This window comes from Acinonyx jubatus, chromosome B4 (assembly GCF_027475565.1).
Source record: "Acinonyx jubatus isolate Ajub_Pintada_27869175 chromosome B4, VMU_Ajub_asm_v1.0, whole genome shotgun sequence".
Classification (NCBI taxonomy): domain Eukaryota; kingdom Metazoa; phylum Chordata; class Mammalia; order Carnivora; family Felidae; genus Acinonyx; species Acinonyx jubatus.
The window spans coordinates 42,509,441-42,537,138 of record NC_069387.1 but is presented as its reverse complement, the minus strand read 5'-3'; the positions used below and the strand labels follow the sequence as shown (position 1 = coordinate 42,537,138).

Here is a 27,698-nt window from a genome sequence, read left to right as displayed (position 1 = left end):
TATCATTTTTCCCTCACTTCCTCCTCATCTATCAACCTGTCTCCTTCATATTGCTTATACTTACAGAATTTATTTATGTAATACATTTGGAAGTCAGTTCTACTACCAACGTACATGTCCATTCTTACCTCTACCTTTTCTTTCTTTCCACCTAAAGCCTGAAGGACTAGAGAAGGAAGCAACATTCAACTCCCTGCTCTGTCCACCAGGTAAGAGTCACTCATCATAATTAAGATAGCATTGACCAAAGTTTGTGTAACATTTAAAGTTCGAAGAATTTTGTATATTATTATAAACTCCAGGAGACAGGTTTTATATATATATTATAATTATATATTATATATTATATATATAATTATATATATTATATATTATAATACATTATATATTATATATAATAAATATATATTTTATATAAATAAATATTATATAATAAATATATTAAATAAATAAATATTTTATATAAATATATAATATTATATATAATATATAATTATATTATATATATAATATAATATAATATAATATAATATATAATATATATTATATATTATATTATATATATATGTATATGACATTATATATTATTCCTACGCTTCCCTACAAGGTAAGTAAGACCCAGAGAACCATCAACCCGTTTGAGAAGACACTAAAGAACCTCACAATAGTTTTATCTCGGTGAAGAATTTTCTAGTCTAAACAAAACACTTACAGAAATTTAGTACACTAAGAAATTTATCGACACAATGTGTTCTCACCTCAAACAACATGGAGTCAACATCATACATGTGTTTCTTGACTTTCTCTGTCTACCTATGAATTTTTGTTTACTGTGTTTATTATACTGTCAAGACTTCAAATATATAAAATGTGTTCTAAAAACGTAATTGCCTGGTTATCTAGCCTTATTTCTACATTTAAGTGAATTTACCACCAAATCCTTTTATCATGGCTTGCCTTCCATTCCTAAGTTCTTACTTTGATTTATTTCTTATGTGTCTAGAGCTGATCATCAAGCAGTTTTATTAAAATTAATTTTTATTGGGGGCACCTGGGTGGCTCGGTCAGTTAAGCGTCCGACTTTGGCTCAGGTCATGATCTCACGGTTCATGGGTTTAAGCCCCATGTTGGGCTCTGTGCTGACAGCTCAGAGCCTGGAGCCGGCCTCAGATTCTGTGTCTCCCTCGCTCTCTGCCCCTCCCCCACTCACACTCTGTCTCTCTCCCCAAAATAAACAGCAAAAAAAATTTCTTCATTAATTTTTATTGTCTGTGTAATACAAAAATACATCCTCCTTTAGAAAACACAACTTCATATTAAAGGCAATATTTTTAATACTTTAATTATCATCCATATATGTTTAAAAATAATATGCATAGATGAATTTATTTATATATGTGATTTATGTAAATGGTATTAAGTTTCATCCTGTAACTTGTATAAGTAACATTTCATGACTTCTTACTCAGCAATCTAGCTTAAAAATCTAACCATGTTAAATTATAGAACTAGGTAATCCCTTTTAGTCCCATTCCTAAAAGGTAATTCCCTTTGATGTAATTTTAGTAAAATTCCATACTATCGATGTATCACAGTTCTGATGGTATTTTAGCTATTCCTCATTTTCTTAACTATTTGCCAGATGAATAAATATAAATAAATAAATACCTCCTTATGTATAGATGCAAGGTTTTTTTTTTTAATTTTTTTAATGTTTATTTATTTTTGAGAAAGAGAGAGAGAGACAGAGCATGAGCTGGGAAGGGGCAGACAGAGAGAAGGAGACACAGAATCAGAGGCAGGGTCCAGGCTCTGAGCTGTCAGCACAGAGCCTGATGCAGGCTTGAACTCACGAACTATGAGATCGTGGCCTCAGCCAAAGTCGGACACTTAATTGACTGAGCCACCCAGGTGCCCCGCAAATATTTTTTAAGTGTTTATTTATTTTGAAAGAGACATAGAGAGCGAGCGGGTTAGGGACAGAGAGAGAGAGAGGGAGACAGAGAATTCCAGGCAGGCTCTGAGTCAGACGCTTCACCACCTGAGCCACCCAGGCGCCCCCAGATGCAAGTATATTTATTTGTAAAATGTGAAATTCCTAAGAGGTGATATGTATATTCTTCAGTTGTTTTTTTTTTAAATTTTTTTAATGTTTATTTATTTCTGAGACAGAGAGAGACAGAGCGTGAGTGGGGGAGGGGCAGAGAGAGGGGGGAACACAGAATTTGAAGCAGGCTCCAGGCTCTGAGCTGTCAGCACAGAGCCCGACGTGGGGCTCGAACTCACAGACTGCGAGATCATGACCTGAGCCGAAGCCAGACGCTCAACCGACTGAGCCACCCAGGCGCCCCTATTCTTCAGTTTTAATAGAACTTTAAAAACCCTTTTGCTAATACCTAAATGTTAATATTCTCACCAAGTTTATATTTCCCTCTGTGATCACCAGCATCTTTTACCATGAAAGTTTTCAATTTTGGTGAAAATTTTAGATGAAAAAATATAATGTTTTATTTGACGTTTATTTATTTTTGAGACAGAGAGACAGAGCATGCACGGGGGAGGGTCAGAGAGAGAGGGAGACACAGAATCTGAAACAGGATCCAAGCTGTCAGCACAGAGCCCGATGCGGGGCTCGAACTCACGGACCACGAAATCATGACCTGAGCCGAAGTCGGTCGCCCAACCGACTGAGCCACCCAGGCGCCCCGAAAAAATATAATGTTTTAATCTAAATCTCTACAATCACAAGTGACGATGAGCTCATTTTTACACATTTATGAATGCCTTCATATCCTGTGACCTTTCAGGTCGCAGTGATTTTTTTTTTTTTTTCTGATTCATCTGTATCTCACTGATTCTTTATCTATTGAATAAGTTGCTTTTTTTTTTTTTTGGCTTGGTAATTTGTCTTTTACCTTTTTTATGGCATCTGTTGTTTTTTTTTTTTTAACGTTTATTTAATTATTTTGAGAGAGAGGGGAAGAGGCAGAGAGAGAGAATCCACTCAGGCTCCTCTCTGGTATCTGTTTTCTTACAAAAGTTTCTTGGGGGGAAGGTAAGAGAGTTGTTTTTTTTTTTAACATACAAATAATACAGGGCCCCTGGGTGGCTCAGGTGGTTAAGCATCCAACTCTTTTTTTTTTTTTTAACGTTTATTTATTTTTGAGACAGAGAGAGACAGAGCATGAACGGGGGAGGGTCAGAGAGAGAGGGAGACACAGAATCCGAAGCAGGCTCCAGGCTCTGAGCTGTCAGCACGGAGCCCGACGCGGGGCTCGAACCCACGGACCGCGAGATGGTGACCTGAGCCGAAGTTGGCCGCTCAACCGACTGAGCCACCCAGGCGCCCCAGCATCCAACTCTTGATATCGGGTCAGGTCATGATCTCAGGCTTCATGGGTTCGAGCCCCATGTTGCCTGCTTAGGATTCTCTCTCTCTGCCTCTCCATGCTTGCATGCAAGTGTGCACATGCACTTTCTATCTCTCAAGAATACATAAAAAACATTAAAAAAAATTTTTAACATATAAATAATATATAATATATATAATTATATTATATATTATATATTATATATTATATATTATATATTATATAATTATATATTACATATTATATAATTATATATTATATAATTGTATATTATATATATAGTTGTGTATCTAAAATTAAAATTTAGGGGGCACCTGGGTGGCGCAGTCGGTTAAGCGTCCGACTTCAGCCAGGTCACGATCTCGCAGTCTGTGAGTTCGAGCCCCGCGTCAGGCTCTGGGCTGATGGCTCAGAGCCTGGAGCCTGTTTCCGATTCTGTGTCTCCCTCTCTCTCTGCCCCTCCCCCGTTCATGCTCTGTCTCTCTCTGTCCCAAAAATAAATAAACGTTGAAAAAAAAATTTTTTTTAATTAAAATTTAGATACACAACTGTGTATATAAATGTAATTAACAACATACATAATTAATGTATACAACTTGATGAGTTTGGAAATAAGTATACACCTGTAAGACTGTCACCACAATCTATACTATAAACCTATCCATCACCTCCAGAAGTTTCCTGCCACTCACTTATTAGCATATTTTTTGTGTGATAGGATCACTTAGTATGAGATCTATCCTATTAGCAAATAAGCATTTAAGTATTCAGTATGGTATTGTTAATAGCAGGCATTGTTCTATACAATAGATCTCTGCAGTGTAATCTTCCTGCATAACTGAAAACGTGTACCCTTTGACCAAAGTTTCAATGTTAATTTCATGAGGAAGGGGGATGCAGCATGAAGATAAATGCTACATTTCTCTTTCATCGTCATGAAATTTACCAATCCTAAAATGGCAGTAAATGTATGCCTAGCAGCAGCAATTATTTTATGTTCAGTGAGTCAGATACTGTTCACCTTCACCCCCAGTCCCATGTCTCGGGCCCCCATAAAAATACGATCTTCCTATCTGTGAAATTTGAGGGCAGTAAGGACATTGTTGTCAGAATTTGAAATCCCAGAGATTTTTCCTTTGCTTATGTATACATTAGGGGGGTTTTTCATACAAGTGTCGAGTAAGGAGGTTAGGAATAGACGCTAAACTGATCATCTTGTGATAACCATCTCATGCTAGCCATGGGATGGTTACGACGGAGTCACAACATCATGGGCACTCGTCAATTTGTAGCCTTGTTTGGAATGCACTCTAAATACATGGGGGAAAAGAGGGATGGGGAAGAAGAATTTCTAGAAATCTCAGAATCCCATTTGTACACATTTAAGATTATATATATATATATATATATATTCTTTTTTTTTTTTTTAAGGGAAATACTGAAAGAGGGACAACTTTTTGGAAGTTTAAGTATAAGGCATTGTCTGGCTTCTGTGTTTTGGAGCTCTGCAGGAGCATTATTTTCATTATGGCTTGTGTGTTTCTCTAGATACCGGAGTGTCTGAACAATTATCTCTGAAGCTGCCACAGAACGTGGTAGAAGAATCTGCCCGAGCCTCCATCTCGGTATTGGGTGAGCTCCGTCCCTGTGAATCATTCTACTATATGGGCAGTTTTTGCTGTATTTCTTTTCCATAAATACTCCCTCAAAATAACAACTCTAATTTCAACTTCAGTCTTCCCTCTGTCTTTGGGCTTGTTCATTGCTCCCAATCATACTCCTCCTGTCCCTGGACAACTCACCCTTGCCCCAAATCTTCATTTTTCAACCTTCCTAAAATTATTCCTTTCTTCTTAAGGATTCGGATAGATTATAATCTAGAAGACTTATGATGTCCCATCTCTCCCATTCCCTAGGAGACATCTTGGGCTCTGCCATGCAAAATATACAAAATCTCCTCCAAATGCCCTATGGCTGTGGAGAACAGAATATGGTCCTCTTTGCTCCTAACATCTATGTTCTGAATTATCTAAATAAGACACAACAGCTGACTCCAGAGGTCAAGTCCAAGGCCATTGGCTACCTCAATACCGGTGAGTGATTAAACAAGTAAGTGAAAACTTCACAGAGTCATTTTAACAATACACTGGATTTCCCAATAGGCTTGAATTACTTATCGGTTCTATGGTATGTTGGCTTCTCATAGTATCATAGTTACTTTGGTACGCATGCTGTGACCGCTAATTTTACGGTAACTATCCAGGGTCCAACTTCCCATTAATGTTTAGAACTCAGACCCTTCTAACATATGACAGCAAAATTTAAGAAATATCACCAAAGGGACGCCAGATGGTCAGAATCTCGCAGTTCGTGGGTTCAAGCCCCACATCAGGCTCTCTGCTGTCAGTGCAGAGCCCGTCTGGGATCCTCTGTCCCTCTCTCTCTCTCTCTCTGCCCCTCTCCCACTGTGTGCTCTCTCTCTCAAAAATAAATAAATGCTTTTTTAAAATTTTTTTAAAAGAAAGAACTATCAGCAGAGACCGAGGCATTTTGGTAATTTTTCTGGCCAAAACACATGCCGTCTGTCATACTGTTTCATTAACCTTCTATTCCAGGTTACCAGAGACAGCTGACCTATAAGCACCATGATGGCTCCTATAGCACCTTTGGGGAGAAATATGGCAGGAATGAGGGCAATACCTGGTAAGGAATAGACAGTTTTTGAGCTCCTATTTCCATACCAGCTCTCTTACATGTATTATCACAAGTATATTCACAGTAACCTTATCACATATGTATTATTAAACCTGTAGTTGGTTATGCTCAGTACCTATACCAAGACTAGCGAGGTAACCACCAGAAAGGTTGACATTCAAATACATGGATATTAGATCTGTCCCCAAAATTCATCCTGTTAATAACACCAAGCATATTCTTTCTAAAATAGCTATTCTGGGGGGGGAGGGGGGCGCTTGTGTGGCTCAGTCGGTTAAGCGCCCGACTCTTGATTTCGGCTCAGGTCAGATCTCATGAATCTGAGCCCCGAATCAGGCTCTGCACTGACAGCTCAGAGCCAGCTTGGGATTCTGTCTCCGTGCCTCTCTCTCTGTCCCTCCCTGACTCGTGCGTGCTCTCTCTCTCTCTCTCTTTCTCAAAATAAATAAATAAACTTCTAAAAAATAAAGTAAAATTTTAAAATAATAATAATAAAATAAAATAGATGTCTTTGGGGGGCACCTGGCTGGCTGAATCAGTAGAGCATGCAATAGTTGACTTCACGTTGTTAAGTTCAGCCCCATGTTGGGTGTAGAGATTACTTAAAATTAAAATCGGTTAAAAATAGTAATGAAATTGGGGTGCCTGGGTGGCTGTCAGTTAAGCATCCGACTTCTGGTCAGTCATGATCTCACAGTCCATGAGCTCAAGCCCCACGTCAGGCTCTGTGCTGACAGCTGGGAGCCTGGAGCCTGCTTTGGATTCTGTGTCTCCGTCTCTCTCTCTCTCTCTGCCCCTCCCCCGCTCACGCTCTGTCTCTCTCTCCTTCAAAAAATTCAATAAACATTTAAAATTTTTTAAAAAAATAACAATAATAATATGATAGCTATTTTTAAATGGCTATTTTTTTCTAAAATCGCTCCCATAACCATGAGTTTTTAAATAATATGGCCAGTGAACGTATCACATAACTTTTAGATAACCACGTTAACTTCCACTTGTGGTGGGTTTTTAGATCATACTCATCTTGACTGAGAATAAATTCACTCATAGGAAGAAAGAAATGAGGGGGACCCAGTGACACGAAACATTGTTTTAAAATCCCTAAGGCAACGCAAAGCAGTTAGAAGTTACCACAATTTTCCGTAGAAGATTCTGCCATCTACAGAAGGAAGTCTCTAAAGAGAAGAAAGATGGAAAACCTTACTCAAATAAGTAAAGATAAGTAACATTAGAAGAACATTAGAACGTTACTCGCTGTAGCAAAGAGAAAATGAGTCAGCAACGAAATTACCAGATTTAGCAGATTAATCAAGCAGTCTAAAGGAGATGGGAGTTCTAAATACATGTGAATACTGGTCAGGTGACTCACATCAATGTAAATGGTGTCCGATGAAGCCTGTCACCGTGACACAGTTATAAAACTATTGTCACAACATAAACATCACCATCGCCTCCCTCCTGCTCAGGCTTACCGCCTTTGTACTGAAGACTTTTGCCCAGGCTCGAGCCTACATCTTCATTGATGAAGCACACATCACCCAAGCCCTCACCTGGCTCTCCCAAAAGCAGAAGGACAATGGCTGTTTCAGGAGCTCTGGGTCTCTGCTCAACAATGCCATTAAGGTGAGGTGTTTGTGCAGTTAGCTTTTATCTGTCCATTCTGATGTCTACAAGGATAATATAGGAATTCCTTAGGAAAGACAAATGATAGATAGATCCCGGATAGTGCCAAGAAAGAGGGGATGGAACGTAGGTTGCTTGTGCTAATTTGCCCCCTGGGGATGCAGACGAGTAAGGATACATTCCATGACACCCAGGAGCTGATTAAGAGCATTCTCAGAAGTTCAATTAATCAAATCTCTCTCTCTACCCCCCCACACTTACAGGGTGGAGTGGAAGACGAAGTGACCCTTTCTGCCTACATCACCATTGCCCTTCTGGAGATTCCTCTCCCCGCCACTGTAGGTACCACCTCATTCCCCTGCTGAGGCATAGTTTGGACACAATGAAACTGCTGCCCTGCTGTCAGAAATATCACCTTACTAAAAGCCAGGTGTCAGCTTTCCTTCTATGCCATGCCAATGCTTCTAGGATCAATAGGAAATGTGGTCCATCCGTTAAGAAAGATATACACTATCCCAGGGATGCCCCCTAAGCTATTTCTCCCCTAAGACCTCCCACTCGTGCCATATGTACATACAAAATGAGTTCTAAAAATATGGTCTGTGCTCCTGCCTTACGAATGTAATAATAACATAAAAAATACTATTCTCTCTCTATATAAAAATGACAACAGATGGGGGCGCCTGGGTGGCTCAGTAGGTTAAGCGCCTCACTCTTGATTTCAGCTCAGGTCATGATCTCACGGTTCACGACATCAAGCCCCAAGTCAGGCTCTGCACCGACAGCATGGAGCCTGCTTGGGATTCTCTGTGTCTCCCTCTCTCTCTGCCCCTCTCTCACCCTCCCGAGTGCTCTCAAAATAAATAAACGTTAAAAAAAAAAAAAAAAAAGAAAGAAAGAAGGAAAAGAACGAGAACAGACGGACACATGCATTTGGAAAATGATCCGCGTTTACCTGGGAAAGCCAGTGTCCCTGTTCACATAGCTCGGTTCCCTCCTTGTTTTCCCCCCTCAGCACACTGTTGTGCGCAATGCCCTGTTCTGCTTGGAGTCAGCCTGGAATTCAGCAAAGGAACGACCCCATGAAAAGCACGTCTACACCAAGGCACTGTTGGCCTATGCTTTTGCCCTGGTAGGTAACCAGGACAGGAGCAAGGAGATACTCCACTTACTTAATGAGGAAGCTGTGAAGGAAGGTGAGCAAACATCTTGCCTTCTCTGTATCAAGAACCGTACCTCAAACCACCCCCCCCCCACCTACCTCCTGTGATCACTTTCCCCTCTCTTCTTTTGTCTCTATCACCATAAAATCTGGAACTTCTTAAGCAAGTCACACACCAAAAGATAAGAGGCAGGTGCACTGTAGTCGTGAGAAGCTCAGCCTCTGGAGACTGGCTCCAGAACAGTTTAACAGTGTGACCTTGGGCAAGTCGCTTAACTCGTCTATGTTTCAGTTCCTTCATCAGTAAGATGGGGGTAATAATAGTATTTACTCTGCCCCCTCCCCCGCTCAGGTCGAAAAAATAGAAAATAAAATGCAAATGGTAATATTTTATCCAATAAAATATATTCTACCTTTCTGCCTTAACGGTGCCGTTACGTGTTTATTCTTAAAATGTATCGGGAAGGTTTCAGATATACAAAAAGGCATAAAGGATAATCAGCAAACCACTTTATACTTCCCTCCCAGCTTAAGAAATACAAAATTACCAATGCAGGAAAAATTCTGTGTGCCCCTCTCACCCCCAAAGGTGACCATTACCCTGAATTTGCCATTACCATTTCTATGGATAGCTTTATTTTTACTCCACCTATATTCCTAAACAATATTCAGAATTTTGATGTGTTCTTCATCCTTAAACCAACAGTATCACACTTTTGATTATTTCTGCATCTTGTTTTCTTGTCTGTTTGTCTGCCTTTTGTTTTTTAAGTTCCACATTGTGCTAACAGGAGTCCCCTACTGAGGGCCTATAGCTCTAATTCATTATTTTCGCTGCCACATAATATAGTGCAAAATATAGGTAACTCATAACTTATATTAAAGAGTCTCTCGTCATAGGTGTTGTTTCTTATTTGTTGCTATTGCAAACCGTGCTGCAGTGAATACTCACCTATGTGTCTGTCTCCTTGTGCGTGGGTGTGAGTTCCTGTAGGTTCTACTTCGAGAAGTGAATCGCTGATTCGTAGGCGAAACACATCTTCCTCTTTGCTGGATGTTCCCAAATTGCGATTTACTCCGCAGCGTAATTTACTTCCCACAGCAGTTTAAATCGGTTCCCATTAGGTCACACCCTGGTCAGCCTTTGGTTACCTTAAGGATTACTGTTATTTCGTACTGTTATTCGGGTACTGTTCGCACCCTAATGAGTGCGAACTCCATTATCTCATGTCATCTGCGATCCTCACAAGAAATCTCAATAGGAAAATTTATAGAAAATTTCACAAAGCCCAGATAAGGTCTGGATAACATCAGAAACAAGCAACCCCCACAGTCAGGGAGCGAACTTGCTCTGCAATTTCTCCCCAACGACCCAACCATAGCCACCGTTTGACAACTTCGTTGGCTGTGGGCTTACGACTCAGCAACATTTTCCGCCTTAGGCTGGCTGAAACAAACCACGTTCAGGTTTATGCAGAAGGAAAAGCATCTAGATAAGGTCCAAGGGAATATAATTGGAAGGCACCCTTCACTTAAGCTCTGGCTTAAATTAGATATGAATATGTGGTTACTCACAAATCTCTTTTTCTCATCTCCAGACAATTCCGTCCACTGGGAGCGACCTCAGAAACCCAAGGCACCAGTGGGGCATCTTTATCAGCCCCAGGCTCCCTCAGCTGAGGTGGAGATGACGTCCTATGTGCTCCTTGCTCACCTCATGGCCCAGCCCAGCCCGACCTCCGAGGACCTGACTTTGGACACGGGCATTGTGAGCTGGATCCTAAAGCAACAGAATGCCCACGGGGGCTTCTCGTCCACCCAGGTCTGTGTCTGCCAGAAACTTTTGCTTCGCCTTCAGGGAACAAAAGTTTTGAACAAGATATAAACACATGCAAGAGGGAAAAATGAGGATGCGGATAACTCGAAATGAGGAAAATATGATGAGTATTCAGCGAGAGCGAGAAATAAAGAAAACTCAAAGTGTTATCATCATAGTCCCCTCCTGCCAATAAAAACTCTACCTCCCTAAAGAAGTGAGACCCTATGTGCAATGGCCACAGCAGAATGGCTTTTAAAAACCTACCTTCAGGAATCTTCTGGAAGTTCTAAGAGTCCCTTTCAAACAACAGTTGGAAACAGTTTGAACAGTTTCAAACAGTTCTCAGGAGCGCCACTCAAAACCCAAAAAAGCTCTCCTTGCAAATCTCTGCATTCAAAAGTCCCCTTTAACCGGCTTATTTTGAAGCTGACACATTTTATGCTTCCACTATTCACCCTTTGCTATACAAATATTTGTTCACCAGCAGCATGAAGAACTTGCTTTATTATTGCCAACATCGTAAGACTATCTAAAAAAAAATCCGTCAATAGGTACACAGCAGGAAGTGTTATTTTCAGAGAATTTAGGCTTATTTTTCCATATGAATGGGGAAAACATGGAATACTTTTATGACAACAGTTACTCTTTCTTAAATCTATTGTTTAAAGAATGTCATTCAGGTTCAATGCTGAGAAGATTTGAGAATTGAGAAGATGGCATGCAAGGGTGGGAGGAATCCAGACTTGTGGTAAAAAAAAAAAAAGGGGGAGAGCCAAAAAATGCCAATAAATCAAGAAGATAATTATAATTAAGCATGCCCCTGATCATGGCTGCAAAGGACCTTGGGTTTTCTCAGGGCACCGAACTCAGCAACAGAGCAGAGTTTAATTTGGGGTGAGAGGCAGACTGATCTTTGGTTGAGTGATGGCAGACATAACCACAATTATCAAGTAAGACATCTTAGACAAATAGCTAATGCCAATGAATGATTCCCATTCACATATACTTTCCACAGCCCATATCCCACAAACATTCATCCATAGGAAAAGATCAATTTTCTGAGAAATAAAAGAAGCCTCTAAAGCATACAGTCCGAGGCAGATATGTGGATGTTATGGTTCTGTTATCTATCTATGGATTCTAATCAATCTGGAAATTAGAACTCCATTATTTAAGTAGCGAGGGAAGCAGGAAGGAGGACGTCAAGGCCCATCTCGTCGACATGCCTTTGGGCCCTCAAAAGGTTACTGAGCCTACACAGGTTCTCTCACTCGTCTTTTCTAGGACACAGTGGTGGCTCTCCATGCCTTGTCCAAGTATGGGGAAGCCACTTTCACCGGAACTGGGAAGCCTGCACAGGTGACCATCCAATACTCAGGGACGGTTTTCGAAAAATTCCAAGTGGACAGCAACAACCGCCTGTTACTACAACGGACTTCATTGCCAAAGGTGCCTGGAGAATACACCATGACAGTGACTGGAGAAGGATGTGTCTACCTCCAGGTGAGACTCTTGGGGCACATGGGGTCAGAGGGCCCACCGGAACAGTCCTCACTAAAAAATTCCTAACTCAGTGGGGCGCCTGGGTGGCTCAGTGGGGTTGAGCTTCCGACTTCGGCTCAGGTCATGATCTCATGGTCTACGAGTTCGAGCCTCGAGTCGGGCTCTGTGCTGACGGCTCGGAGCCCGGAGCCTGCTTCAGATTCTGTGTCTCCCTCTCTCTCTGCCCCTCCCCCACTCATGCTCTGTCTCTTTCTCTCTCTCTCTCTCTCTCTGTCAAAAATAAATAAAACATTAAAAAAAAAATTTTTTTTTTTAAATTCCTAACTCAGCAAATGATAGGGCAACCCAGAGAACGAGTTGAGGAAGCTTGGAGGAGTTCTGGTGACCAGAGGGAACACAGATTTTTGTCTTTGATGTTCCACAGACATCCTTGAAATACAATATTGTGCCAGAAGAGGAAGAGTCCCCGTTTGCTTTGGATGTACAGACTGTGCCCCAAACCTGTGATGGACCCAAAGCCCACACCAGCTTCCAGATCTCACTGAATGTCAGGTAAGACCTGTGACTGGATCGTCTAATTCTGGGTATAAGAACCAGTCTTCTAGGGGCGCCTGGGTGGCTCAGTCGGTTAGGCGGCCGACTTCGGCTCAGGTCATGATCTCGCGGTCCGTGAGTTCGAGCCCCACGTCGGGCTCTGTGCTGACCGCTCAGAGCCTGGACCCTGTTTCGGATTCTGTGTCTCCCTCTCTCTGACCCTCCCCCGTTCATCCTCTGTCTCTCTCGGTCTAAAAATAAATAAACGTTAAAAAAAAAAGAACCAGTCTTCTTACCGGAACTCCCGTTAAGCTGAGTGGCGTGGCAATAAATGTTTGCACTACGTTTGTTGTAAAAAGCAACGCGTCCTCATGCCGATACAGAATCGCTTCATGATGGGGTATATGCGTTGTGCCTCCCCTGCCTCCAGGATCTGTGATTGTGAAACCTCATAATTGAAAAGTTAGGTCCCCTCAATAAGAACTAAAAAAAGAGAACATTCACCCTTGCCTCTGACCCGAATTCCTGATTTAATTCTAAACGTAAGTGAATTCATCCTATTGTAATGAAATTCCGTATTGTTCTTGCTCTCTCCGATTGCCAAAATGTCTGAATAGAAGGACGGAGTGCGTCTGTAGTTAGAATTCCTACCGACAATAAGGAAACCTCAGATTACACACAAAATAATCGATTTGCATACATGCACAGCAACATTCAAATAGCTCCAGGGCTTACCAAAAAACGTTTCTGCCCACAGGAATGTTCTACCCTGGCTGGGGACAGGACAAAAGTTCAGGACAAAAGTTAAAAGTATACGTAACAAATCACGCGCAGAGATTAGCGGTCGCAGGCCCAGCTATGCGTCACTCACAGAGCTTCCTTAAACTCCAGAACCTCGGGTCCACACACGTAAAATCCTGATTCATCAGATCTAGGGTAAAGCCCGGTCTCTGTGGCTTTAACAAGCTCCCTATCACTTGGGTGGGATATTTAGGAAGGCTTTCATGTACTATTGAGGGCTGTGATGGCTTACTGCGGACATGGGAGAAAAGGATATTTAATAACACGGAAAGCCCTAATTTCCTTTCTCCCCCAAATCTTCAGTTACACTGGGAGCCGTCCCACCACCAACATGGTGATTACTGATGTGAAGATGCTATCTGGCTTCATTCCCCTGAAACCAACAGTGAAAATGGTAGGTCTGTCTTACGTCCAGGAGGCTCTAGTTCATTTGATGTTTTATGTATCTCCAGGCTAAGAAAATCTTAAAATATTTTAAATCAACTTCTACCAAAGGCTAGTACTTTCTCCCAATCAGAAATACAATTTAGCCTGCTTGTATATGGGTTTTTTGACGTGTGGTGTTTTGTGTTTTTTTTTTTTTTCTTTTTTCCTCATGGAACTCTGTTTTCATGCATCTCAAAATTCTGTGAACAGGTTTTTGATCACGTGGTTCCCATTCAAAAGTAGTTATTTTAAAAAGCTAATAACTTAAAACACCCCCACACACAAACGAATGGTCCACAAAACATTCTCCCTTCCTTCTGAAGGTTTTACGAGGCATTATTATCATTAACCAGTCTTACTTTCAAACTCAAATGGCCAACGGAGACAAACTGCTGAGATCATCCTTCCACCACTGATTAAGACTAGGGTGGCAGGTATTAGCGATAATATTCATTTAGTCCCTTGAGCCTTCTGGGCAGACATGGTGACCTTGCCAGATGCAGCAGACTTTTCATCCGCTGCTTTGATGACCCCCGGAGGGACTGTGTGTCTCATTTCGCAAAAAGCTCTCTTCTAGAAGCCACAACGTACTAGAAGAATATCAGCAGATTCCTGGAGCTTAGACTCTTAAGATAAAGCTTATGCACAGTGGAAAAAAGATATGAAAAATAACCGACGGGCACAAACTAGATGTATTACAGAAGTTCAGAGGAAAATGAGATTGCTATAAATTAGAGCGGGCAAAAAATTAAAAAAAAAAAAACAGTTAAAAAAGGAAACCTCCTTCATGAAGGAATGGAATGTAACTTGAACATTGAAATATGGAAAATTCTCAAGTTTAGGACATTTATTTCACATTTCTGCAGATATATCAACTTTACACATAGGCATGTGCCATACTAATATTAAATGCTGCCTCCCAAGTATCTTTCATTTTTACTTTAAAAACATTATCATTGGGGCGCCTGGGTGGCTCAGTCGGTTAAGCATCCGACTTCAGCTCAGGTCACGATCTCGCGGTCCGTGAGTTCGAGCCCCGCGTCAGGCTCTGGGCTGATGGCTCAGAGCCTGGAGCCTGCTTCCGATTCTGTGTCTCCCTCTCTCTCTGCCCCTCCCCCGTTCATGCTCTGTCTCTCTCTGTCCCCAAAATAAATAAACGTTAAAAAATTAAAAAAAAAAAATAAAAACGTTCTCATCTTTACTTACAAAAATCATTCGAAGCAGCTTTACCCTCAGGCTTAATTTGGTAATCCAAATTCTCCTTTTCTCTGGTTTCCCCAGAGGCTTCATCTGTTTATTAACATTTGTGATGTATTAATTTTCTCCAGCTTGAAAGATCTAACCGCGTGAGCCGAACAGAAGTCAGCAACAACCATGTTTTGATTTATCTGGATAAGGTGAGAGCCCTGCCACTCTAGTTGTGAAAACAATATAGATAATACTTCTTCTAAAATTTTTTTTAATGTTTATTTATTTTTGAAGGAGAGAGAGACAGAGTGTGAGTGGGGGAGGGGCAGAGAGAGAGGGAGATACAGAATCCGAAGCAGGCTCCGGGCTCCGAGCTGTCAGCACAGAGCCCGACGCGGGGCTCGAACTCCAGACCACGAGATCATGACCTGAGCCAAAGTCGGACACTCAACCGACTGAGCCACCCAGACGCCCCATATGGTCATTCATTTAAAGCGAATAACTGAGCCGAAGTCGGACGCTTAACTGACTGAGCCACCCAGGCACCCTGATAATCCTCCTTCTAAGAGAGTTATAATAATCCTATTCTAAAGGAAGTGAATGAAGACATTTTGGAGACATCACCTCATGGCAAAACTTTGAGCATTCTAGGGGTGCCTGGGTGGCCTAAGTGTCCAGCTCTTGATTCTGAGTCAGGTCATGATCTCACAGTCCATGAGTTCGAGTGCCGTGTCAGGTTCTGTGCTGAGCAGAGGGGTTCACTCTCTCTGCCCCTCCCCTGCTTGTGCTGTCTCTCTCAAAATAAATAAACATTTTTTTTAAATGAGCGTTCTAATACTAATTCCAGTAAACATTCTCCTCTCCTTTATTCACATTTCATGTGAGACAATGGGAAGAAATGGCTTATTATAATATTGGGATATGAATATTTCTAAGCCTCATAAGCAAGAAATTCTCTATACAGTGTGTTTTTTATGTCCATAATCTATTTTGAAAATATTGAATAATGTAAGGAAGAAACCCAGTGGTAAACCCAATGGTTTCTTCTTTACATAATTATATCAACATCAATTCTTATGTTGATGCTGCTATATCAATTATATATTATATCTCAAATATATCAATTATATAATGGACACCTCAATTACTATATCAACCGCACATCAACAATATAAAAGGAGAAAATACTGTCCATCTCAGCAAGGATGTACCAAAAAATGATAAGATCAGTCCACCCATAAACTAATCTCACTTTATAGTTGTGTAATCTAACATAATTTATGCATTCATATATTAGTGGATGTTATAGTTTATAAGTTTTATGAAATTTTAACAAGGCTGTAATGATCAATTTTTTATATTCCTTTTTGAGTTGACACAGTATTTCTACAAGATAGGGAAGTAAAATTATACCAAATCTCTGGATATGTAAAAATGGACATGGCCATTCAATCAATAAAATCATATATCATTCACCCCTTATAAACAGAGCCCATGGACTAGCATTTATTTATAAGACTATATGAATTGATCGGATTATTTAAGGTAAATTTTGGAATTTTTCATTCACTCTGGGAACTTTCTGCAATTTAAGGACGCTGTTAGTTGATTTAAAAAAAAAAAAAAGGTTCTTTTCCCCCAAGAAAGTAGATGAATAAACTCCTTCGAAGAAGACAGAAGAAAACTTTTAATTCCCTTTTGCTTTCTAGGTGACCAATGAGACACTGAGCTTGTCCTTCATGGTTCTGCAAGATATCCCAGTGAGAGATCTGAAGCCAGCCATAGTGAAAGTCTACGATTACTATGAGACAGGTAAGTGTGAACAACTTACACATAGAAATTAATTTTTTTTTTAATTTTTAGAGAGAGCCAGAAAACCAGGGAGAGGGGCAGAGGGAGAGAAAGAGGGAGAATCCCAAGCAGACTCCACGCTCAGTGCAGAGCCCGAGGCGGGGCTCGATCCCACGACCGTGAGATCGTGACCTGAGCCAATATCAAGAGTTGGTCACTCAACTGACTGAGCCACCCATGCACTCCTCGAAATTAAATTTTCTGATCACAGAAATTTCGATTTGAGAACTGTATTGGGGCCCCTTATTACACTAACTCTTCTTATTTACTTCATTTTGTCTCCATCAAGTCTGATTCTTCTCTGTCTTCTATACCTACGTTGTAGAAACTCCTAGTTGTATAAATATGTCAATTACTAATACAAACCACCTGTAGGACATTTAGCTCCCTTTTCTTCAGATAAGTCAACGATAAGACACCATTAGATTTAAAGAAGTATAACATGTGAACTGTCCTTCAGAAGCGTAGGGTAAAGAGAAACACAACACACTGTATTTGAAGAGTTGGCAACAGAAGACCGCAAGCAACGCATCAAATGGATGATGCGGAAGTTTCTGACCCAAGTCTTCCCATAAGGAAAGATTTTTTAAGGGACCTGTCTCCCCCAGGTGTTTGCTATCCCTCTCACTTCACGTAATGGTTTTTGTTTTCATTCAGATGAGTTTGCAATTGCTGAGTACAGTGCCCCTTGCAGCAAAGGTAAGCAACACACACGCTTTCCAAATGCAGTCACACCCCCTTTGGCTTGTCCCTCCCATAACATGAAATTCTGGCTAAATGGTTTTCATAGATACCCTCTTGCTCATAGTTCAACTTATTACTGAAAACTTCATTTGTTGGGAAAGGGTCACTGATGGCCAAACTTTAAAGAGTCCATAGGGTTACTTTTTGAATAATTATAAGTAATAAATCTCACTTCCCACTATATTAATCAGGTTTCCTTAGGCACCGTGCTACCCAGATCTAAAGGACAGAATATTCATTGCTCAGGAGACCCATGTCCCTCTTGATTTTCTCTTCTTTCCACTCTCACAGATCATGGAAATGCTTGAAGACCACTTCAATGAAAACTGCTTTGCTGGAATATCTGTTCCACAGACTCAGGTCTCTGTGGAAGAAAAGAATTTTTGTATGTCTGAAGATTTGAGGAATAAACCTTTTTTTCTGGCCAATCTTTATCAGTGGTTCCTCATTCATTCAATAAAGATTTATAACCTTTCCATATAATTCCCAGTAGGATCTTAAGATTAAACATTGATAGCAATCAAGGGTTGAGGGACTTCAGAAAATTAAAAATGTTACCGGGGTATTGGTCTGAGTAGGTTTCACTTGGGGCTTCAGGAGAAGGATTATGTACTAGGAGAGTGGGAAGGGTGTTTGGTTACAGGAATACCCTAAGAAAAAGCCAGAGTGCATTTTAGGAGAGAATAAGACTGTCTCGACTAGAAAAGACTTCCCACGTTAAAGGGAAATAATGAAATACAATGTTGGATAAGTTACACTGGGAGGCAGTATAACTAGTTAGAACTTCACCTGAACTGGGATTACATGGCCTCAGAACCAAATCTGCCATTGATTGATACAAGTGATCGGTTTCAATAAAGGATGTCAGATTGAAAAAAGTTGAAGGGGTGACACATCAGAAACGAGTCCTTCTAAAATAAAAAATCTATAGAACTCAGCAGCCCAAATAGGAGTGTTATATTGGAGCATTTTTTCCCCCAGAACTTTGAGCCATGATCAAAGCATAGGTGTAAACTCAAGAAGCAATTCAGAGGCAGAAATCAGCATCCCCACAATATCCAATCTCTACATTTTCTTTGTGGGAAGTATTGAAATCATTTATTGTGTGGCTAGAGGAGCAGAAACTTCAAGAGCTTGTGGAGATCTCTGGAATAATCCTAGGAGTCTTGACAGAAGCTTGGATGGTATCGGCTAAGAGCTTTAAAGGACTTTGAAGTTCAAGCATTCTGAGCTCTAACTCTGGACTGGGCCAAAGTAAAAGATAAAAGCTATCACTGAACTCCATACATTCCAGCCTCCCCCTCTCGACCCTACATGAATTCCAAACCACTTGCAAAGCTGCAATATCACTGCGGAGGCCCCTCACCGAAAACCTCACAGGGCTGAGGGAGCACAAAATGTATTCGGCACAAATTCGATACCCAGGACCAAGCTAAAATCCTTCCAAAAACACAGGGAAGAAATGATTATCCTAACGGAGAAGTGGCCAGGGTTTCCCTCTTTGGAGACTCACCTCCCTTCCGTATTTTATAGAATTTTCAGCGTGGAGTGGTGGGAAAAGCATGTGTTTCCAAAGATGTGGAAAGCGGGATGGTCTCAACATCCAACTCTGGCATTTAGCACCTATGTAATCTTACCCAGCACTTACTGCCTCTCACAACTCAGTTTTCTGATCTGTATAAAAGGAGAATATTATCAGCCTCCACAAGCATGTGTGAGGGTGAAAAGCCAAAGGTCCTCCACATAACGGACCTCACTGGGCGCAGCGGTGCCGACCAGAACCAGCAGTCACTTCCGGTTCATCTGCCAAACGGGCCTAGAAACAGCGACTACCTCACGGGACAGCTGCGAGCAGTGTGCTTAATCTCGTTGTCGACAGACAAAAATGTTCAAAACCTAAATGGTAGCTCTTTATTGAAACGATCTTTTAAAGCCTGTCAATAATCCCATGACTTCTTCAAGGGAAATCTATGCAAAAATGGAGACGCTCAAGGTCGTTTCTGAGTAAGGGTAACAATACACCCGGAGAGCAGTTAACCACAAGAAAGCAAAGCCGAGAGGTGCCTGGGTAGCAGCTCAGTCAGTTATGCGACCAACTCTTGATTTCGGATCAGGTCATGATCTCATGGCCGTGAGATGGAGCCCCATGTGAAGCTCCGCACTGAGTGTGGAGTCTGCTTAAGATTCTCTCTCTCCCTCTCCCTCTGCCCTGCCCGTCCTCTACTCACGCCCTCTCTCAAAAAAAAAAAAAAAGCAAATCTGAAATTACTTGCTTTAAAAATTACAATTAGGAATCCAATCGTTTTCTCCAATTTCCTGAGTAGTGTTGACAGAAAGCTGAGACTTTAAAAATATATTGGAAAATGCAGGTAATTGGGTTAATGCCTTTACATTTGTTCTGCCAACAGGGCAGGGGGAGGAGGGCAATAGGTCTGAGGCTTGGGGGCTGTGGGCCAACTCCTCCCAGGATCCCCTGGGCCTCGCGCTGTAGGACTCTGACACCCAGCCAGCACTGAGCAGCCGATGGTTCGGGATCCAAAATGATCCCGTTCCAAACTCTAATTGTGCAGGTTCCCTCCTGTAAAAGGTTCACAGCCTCCCTTCCATCCTCATGGCCTTCACCCTCGCCCAGGCTGCCTTCACCTCCCACCTTAAGAGCTGCTGTGCCCTCTAGAGCATTCGTGTCTCCAAACCACTCACCAAATTGCAGCCAAAGTCTTCTTCGGAAAATTCACATATTTTTAAGTGTATTTATGTATTTTGAGAGAGAGAGAGAGAGAGAGAGCCCAAGCAGGGGAGAGGCAGAGAGAGGGAGAGAGAATCCCAAACAGGCTCCACCCTGACAGCACAGGGCTCGAGGTGGGGCTCAAATTCACGAATGGTGAGATCATGACCTGAGCTGAAACCAAGAGTCAGACGCTCACCCACCTGAGCCACCCAGGCGCCCAGAAAATTCACATTTGGTTGTAACTCTTCTTTGTCTAAAGCCCTTTGGCAGCTTCCCATTACATTAGTCCAATGGTTCTTTCTGGCTTGTCAGGTCCCGCACGTTCCCCCTACCTTTTCAGGTTCTTCCGTCCCATCAGCTTCTGAGATGTACAGGACACTGTGCTAGGTACTCAGGGTGCACAGGGGAAGAAATCGGAGGAAGTCCTGCTACAGCCCAGCAGGAGAGACAGATGTCTACCTGGTGACGTAATTACCTAATTAAAATGTAACAGGGGGCACCTGGGTGGCCCAGTCGGTTGAGCATCTGACTTCAGCTCAGGTCACGATCTCACGGTTCACGAGATGGAACCCCACATTGGGCTCTGTGCTGATAGTGCTCTCGTGTTCTCTCTCTCAAAAATAACTAAGCACTAAAAAATTAAGCCTCAAAACAAATCAATAAAATGGCAGTGAATGACACCCAAGGAAGCCAGGGTGCTGGAGACTTCCTGGGGAGGACGAGCCAGGTGGCTCACAGAGACTTTAACTCTCCACTCCTCCCCCAAATACCTCAGCACTGAGTACGATATGTACGTGCATCCATGCAATGGCCGAGGAAAAGCGATGCTGTTTCTTTAAGAATTTAAAACTATGGTTAAAAATGAAAATATATTTTTTAAATGACAAAGCAATTTATAGGCAGATTCACCGAAACCCCTATCGAGGTTTCAATCGTGTTTTGTGCAAAAATGGAAAACCCATCCTAAAATTCATATGGGATTTCAAGGGACTCTAAAGTCAAAACACTCTTTAAAAAGAACATATTTAGGAGTGCCTGGGTGGCTCAGTCGGTTAAGCATCCGACTTCAGCTCAGGTCATGATCTCACGGTTTGTGGGTTCGAGCCCTGCGTGGGGCTCTGTGCTGACAGCTCACCGTGCTTTCTCCAGATATGGAGCAACCACTTTTGTCAGACTGAGAAAGCTGCTTTGGTGACTATTCAGTCTTCAAAAACATTTTCCACAAAATTCTAATTGGAGAATACCAACCTCTTGTTACTACCTCAAGTCTCATTACCAGACATTCCTCGGGGCAGGGGGGGTGGGGGGGCAGGGCGGTGCAGAATAAACCTGTCACAGGAAGGATGTGTGTATATTCAGGTAAGATTCTCATGGAAAGTTGGAGAGGTTCGATTGTAATCCTTCCTCCTGAAAATGGAAACTCTATTTATTCCTACATGGGCAATAAAAGGGCACATCGGGAGAAATTGAATTGCGACCCATTGAATGGTCCTCTGGATGGGAAACGCTTTCTATTCATAATGTTCCACAGATAGCTCTGAAATACAAGGTTTTCTTGGAGAGCAAGGAATCTGCATTCAGTCTACAAGTACAGGCAATACCCCAAACTTGTGAGGGACCTAAAACCCACATAAGTTTCCAAATCTCACTGAAGTCAGGTAAAAATATCTGTCTGTATTATCTAGCCCTGAAAATATTCGCACCTAGAACTCTCGAGTACATAGATTCAGGAAGACCTAAAGTAATCCTCGTCGTTAAGTTTTTGCCTCGTCAATGAAAAAAAAAAAAAAAAACTGTCTTCACCAATGTGGACAATGAAGAATTGGTACAGTTATGGGCCTAATTTGTCTACCTCTAGGATTCTTTTATTACCCACAACGATTGCTGAAGAATAAACAAGTCCTTTCAATAATACTTTCAAAAGTACTTCAATGTGAACTCATTCTTCCTTATCTCCAAAGGAAATCTTCTTTTCAAATTCCAGTTTTCTAGGGGCACCTGGGAGGCTTAGTTAGGTGGGCATCCAATTCTTGATATGGGCTCAATTCATGATCCCAGGTTTGTGAGATCAAGCCCCACACTGGGCTCTGTGCTTAGCATGGAGCCTGTTTGAGATTCTCTGTCTCTCCCTCTGCCCCTTTCCCTTGCTCACGTGTGTGCAATCTCTCTCTCTCTCTCTCTCTCTCTCTCAAATCAAATAATAAAATAAAATTCTAGTTTTCTAGAGAAAAATAATTCACAATTCACTAGCATTCTTCAAAAGCTTTACTTGGAACAGAAAAGGTGACTCTGGCTACAATTACAAAATCTAATGGGTCTTGGGGCACCTGGCTGGCTCAGTCCAGGGGAGCGTGTGACTCTTGATCTCAGGGATGTGATTTCAAGCCCCATACTGGGTGGAAAGATTACCTAAAAGTAAAATCCGGAGGCACCTGGGTGGCTCAGTCGGTTAAGCGTCCAACTTCGGCTCAGGTAGTGATCTCGCGGTCTGTGAGTTCAAGCCCCAAGTCGGGCTCTGTGCTGACAGCTCAGAGCCTGGAGCCTGTTTCAGATTCTGTGTCTCCCTGTCTCTCTGACCCTCCCCCGTTCATGCTCTGTCTCTCTAGGTCTCAAAAATAAACGTTAAAAAAAAATTTTTAAAGAAAATCCAATGGCTCCCAGACGAAAAGAAAAAAATAATATTCACAATTTGGCCCATCGTCAAAAGACAAATAAGCTAAATGTATTTTATAAAAGTGAGTTACATTAATTAAGCAAAAATACATTCACGAAGCTCTGGGGAATATAAAAAGATAGGTATCTTACCTAAAGGAATCTATAGTCTAGTTGTGAAGGTCATTTGCACATAAGAAAAAGATATTCATTAACCTAAAATGTGTACGTTTCAAGGCATTAGTAGATACCAGAGATTCTAAAATCTAATTATCCTCTTTTGTAAAATTTATTTAAAAATTGATATTTCCAGGTTCCCCCCTCAGAGATTTAATTCGGTATTTCTGGAGCTGTGCCCAGGCATCTATATTTTCATGAGTTCTGCAGCTGATTCTGTTATATAGTCAGTTTTCAGAACCACTCATGCCGTCTATAAAAATACATTGACTATATATTTCTAAGGATGGAAATGTCACTGAGGACAAGGCAGCAGTTAGGAAAGCTACGTAGAGAAAGCTACTTAAAAAGCTACTTGACAAAAGGCTTGTGGTGGACCTTAAAGGAGAGCAGGATTCAACACATCAGGAGGCCTGGTTCTTCTCTCTCTTGGGTCTACAGCTAGACAGGAAGCCACGCGGCCTCCAACAAGGCGATCGCCGATGTAAAATGGTGTGTGATTTCATTCCCCTGAAACCAACAGTGAACATGGTAAATGGATGGTAGGTGTTTGAATTTCCTGTCTCCCTAGCATAAGGCTATGCCAACAACATTCTCACCATGTCAACGTGCACCAGGGCAACATTGGGCCTAATCTAAGGAAACTGAATCTATCTGGGACCAAGTGTATCGTTAGCGTTGTGTTAGGTTCCAATACAAGAATTGTAAGAAAGATGTTGGGATCAATTGAGCCTACATTCTAATTAAGAATACCAAAAGAAAAAAAAATGTTAAAAAAACAATAACTGAAGCTATCGAGTAACATTTAAGGGCAAGATATAATTAAGCACCAAAATTGTTGGTAGTTTTTAAATACCGCGAGAATTCAGAGAAAGCTGAGATCAATGTTAGACTAGAGAAAGATACCTTCATAGATAATCTCAAATGAATCGCTATCCAACTTGAGGATACTTCTCCCTTTAACCTTTGGTTAAAGGATACCTTTATTTTTTTTTTTATTTTTTTTTTTAACGTTTATTTATTTTTGAGACAGAGAGAGACAGAGAATGAACAGGGGAGGGGCAGAGAGAGAGGGAAACACAGAATCCAAAACAGGCTCCAGGCCCTGAGCGGTCAGCACAGAGCCGGACGCGGGGCTCAAACTCACGAACCGTGAGATCATGAGCTGAGCCGAAGTCGGACGCTTAACCGACCAAGCCACCCAGGCGCCCCTAAAGGATACCTTTAAACAAAAGCCAGGGATACCTATTTCTTAGTCATAGGAATATTTACCTTTGTGTCTAAGTACTGGCATTCACAATTTCCTGTATATGTTTCCATTCTACTGGACAAATATCTTCACACTCATTTAAAGACATTTAATCTCAGCTTTTTTAATACAGACTTCAGTCCCATGGTCTACGTGTCTCTTAGCATTGAAGGGCTTCAGTTAACATTGGGGATTTCTCTCATTTTCCTCATCTTGAACGATCTAGCCACGATGGCAGGAGAAAGCGAGGAACAACAATGTGTTGATTTATGTGGAACAGGTAAGGGCCCTGCAGCCTTGCTTAACACATCCAAGTGGAAAGTCCTTTTCGGTGGGTCTCTTCACCTGGGAAGTACATGATATGGGAAGAGCAATCAGAAGGAAAGCCTTTTGAGAAAGCACGTCTTCTCTGTTCCATAAGATAATGTTGTAAATTCTCTTTCCCCACTGCAGGCTTCCCTGGAACTTGGGAGTGTCAGGAGCAAGGGGGCTTGGGGAGGCCAGTGGGCATGGATTTGTTCATACTAGTATGGCACTATGAGCATTTCCATTTACTTCAGGGAAACACTCTTTTCCGCAAACAGGCCTGATCATTTAGAAGCCCTGTCGAAAGTTACGACGAAGGATAAGAAGTGTTGGGGCACCTGGGTGGCCCAGTCGGTTAAGCGTCTGAGTTCGGCATTAATGATCTCATGGTTCATGAGTTCGAGCCCCACATCGGGTTCTCTGCTGTCAGAGCAAAGCTCACTTCGGATCTTCAGTATCTGTCTCTCTCTGCTCCTCCCCCACTCATGCTGGCTCACACTCTCTCTCGGTCTCTCTCACAAAAATAAACATAAAAAAAAAGGATAGGAAGCGTTCCCAAGAGTTGATCAGTGATATCAATCTCATTTAACATGCACGGATACAAAAAATTAGACAGATGATAGATACATGGTTAGTTGATTGGTTGATTGATAGATAAATGGTAGATAAAGATGATCAGTCTAGATGTATTAATCATAGTCCATTTTATAAAGTAATGTTATTGATTTCATTAGCAACACAAGAACACCACTCTGATTTTGTACATGTATGCTTACGCTTTGAAAAATGTTTTTCAGATATTTGAAAACATTAACGTGGGGGCCCCTGGGTGGCTCATTCGGTTAAACGTCTGACTTCGGCTCAGGTCATGACCTCACAGTCGTGAGTTCAAGACCCATATCACACTCCTCACCGACAGTGCAGAACCTGCTTGGATTCGCTCTCTCCCTCTCCTTCTCTCTCTCAAAATAAATAAATAAACTTTAGAAAAAGAAAATATTAATATGGATAGAGTCTGCCGGTAAAAAGAATTTATCTCTCCCTATGAGCAGAGCCATGTATTAGACATTACGAGGAAGTAGTAATTGTTTTAATGGGTTAAAAAAAAACTGGTACACTTTTTATTCAACAAAAACCCCATTCTCTAGTTGCTCAGGTTCCTACTGGAAAATCCGTATCACCATTCATGCACGTGAGCTGTTAGAAAGGACAATTGGCTCGAGATCGAATGCTATCAGCCAACTAAGAATTCTTCCTTGGGGCGCCTGGGTGGCTCAGTCGGTTAAGCGTCCGACTTCGGCTCAGATCACGATCTCATGGTTTGTGAGTTAGAGCCCCACGTCGGGCTTTGTGATGACAGCTCAGAGCCTGGAGCCTGCTTCGGATTCTGTGTCTTCCTCTCTCTCTGCCCCTCCTCTGCTTGCGCTCTGTCTGTCCGTCCATCTCTATGTCAAAAATAAACAGACATTAGAAAAAAAAATTTTTAATAAAAAAAAATCCTTTGTTGCTCAAAGGATGAATACTGAATCACACTAAAGAAAGAGAAATGAGGCCTCTCCGGTTCTGGATTATTCTTGCTTTCCTTTTGCAGGTTACCAATCAGACCCTGAGCTTTTCCTTCATGCTTCAACAAGCCATCCCCGTAAGAGACCTGAAACCTGCTGTCGTGAAAGTCTACGATTATGACGAGACAGGTGAGTAAAGAGGACTAAGAACCCTAAATAAATGCAATCCATAATAAAGAAATTAGATTGTGATGGACAATGGTACATAGGTCCTGTTTTCAACTTATTCTGTCACCCATAACTTATTCCTGCCACCTCGCCTTACAAAACCACTACAAATACAACCCACAACATAAGCCTATCCATCATGCAAAATTTTGCAAGGTACTAAGAGTTTTACAATGAAGGGTTTACAGGCGAAGAGACATATAAATCTCCTTCACATGATAACATAACAATGCAAAGCCATAAATAAAAGCCTAGAGACTTACACAAATAATTATAGTAGGAAATCGGAGATGGGGAGAGAACTATAGCCTGAGTGGTCACGGAAAAGCAAACAAAGAAAGTAAAATTTGAGTTGAAAAATGAAGTGTGTGGATCATGCTGATTAGCGGAGAACTTCCTGAGTATTTCAGACCAGGAGGAAAGTATAAGAAAATACCATGAAGGAAAAAAGAAGCCAATATCGAAAGAAAACCCAAAGCATGCATACCTACAACTACCCCCCTGTACTTTTCTTGAATCACTCTAGTAGAAACAGGCTTTTATTTTTTCCCCCAGAAAATGCGATTATGTCCCTGTTATCAAGAATGGAAATTCCTAGACCATTTTTGTCTATTGCCCCCGATAGCTATTTCCACAATGATGCAGTTCCCGATTCAGTCAAGTCTGCAGTCCTAACACCTTCAAAACCTCCCCATGACACCCTATCCCACTGAAGCTCCCTTTCTCATGCCTTTCTCCTGTTGTGTCTTTCAGATGAGGCAGTTTTTGTTGAATACAGTGTCCCCTGCAACACAGGGAAGCAGTTCACATTCCATGTCTCCAGGCTTCATTTTGCTCTCAAAGCCAGTCCTCCTTAAAGACAAAAAACATTTTTTTTTTTTTTGGCTGATCTCAGATTCTTCAAACTAAATGATAACACAGAAATATACACCTTAGGAGAGGAGCACAAGCTCTCTGGAAAACTCCTCTAATACCTTCACCAGCAGAGCAGATGTTTATTACAGGATGCGTATCTGATGAATCTCATTCTTAGCCGTAGCCAGGTTTGTTTCCTTTACCAAGCCCTGTTGTTCATATCCAACTAGAATTATATTCAAGGGGCGCCTGGATGGC

At 41.5% G+C, this 27,698-nt stretch overlaps 2 protein-coding genes across 2 annotated transcripts in view; one reads left to right on the top strand and one right to left on the bottom strand.

Moving 5' to 3' along the window:
• Positions 1 to 18,168, top strand: part of A2M (alpha-2-macroglobulin) — a 45,529-nt gene extending 27,361 nt beyond the window's left edge. Inside the window, exons 22-36 of the mRNA XM_015061324.3 lie at positions 158 to 209; positions 4,920 to 5,003; positions 5,288 to 5,464; positions 5,987 to 6,074; positions 7,556 to 7,712; positions 7,976 to 8,050; positions 8,728 to 8,908; positions 10,473 to 10,696; positions 11,978 to 12,196; positions 12,621 to 12,748; positions 13,835 to 13,925; positions 15,286 to 15,354; positions 16,855 to 16,957; positions 17,654 to 17,695; positions 18,032 to 18,168. Of these exons, the coding sequence (XP_014916810.2) occupies positions 158 to 209; positions 4,920 to 5,003; positions 5,288 to 5,464; positions 5,987 to 6,074; positions 7,556 to 7,712; positions 7,976 to 8,050; positions 8,728 to 8,908; positions 10,473 to 10,696; positions 11,978 to 12,196; positions 12,621 to 12,748; positions 13,835 to 13,925; positions 15,286 to 15,354; positions 16,855 to 16,957; positions 17,654 to 17,695; positions 18,032 to 18,048 (1,707 nt within the window). The 3' untranslated portion in view covers positions 18,049 to 18,168. The remainder of the gene's footprint in view (positions 1 to 157; positions 210 to 4,919; positions 5,004 to 5,287; positions 5,465 to 5,986; positions 6,075 to 7,555; positions 7,713 to 7,975; positions 8,051 to 8,727; positions 8,909 to 10,472; positions 10,697 to 11,977; positions 12,197 to 12,620; positions 12,749 to 13,834; positions 13,926 to 15,285; positions 15,355 to 16,854; positions 16,958 to 17,653; positions 17,696 to 18,031) is intronic.
• Positions 18,169 to 24,094: 5,926 nt separating this feature from the next.
• Positions 24,095 to 27,698, bottom strand: part of KLRG1 (killer cell lectin like receptor G1) — a 44,644-nt gene continuing 41,040 nt past the window's right edge. The window contains exon 6 of the mRNA XM_053225801.1: positions 24,095 to 26,297. Within this exon, the coding sequence (XP_053081776.1) occupies positions 26,159 to 26,297 (139 nt within the window). The 3' untranslated portion in view covers positions 24,095 to 26,158. The remainder of the gene's footprint in view (positions 26,298 to 27,698) is intronic.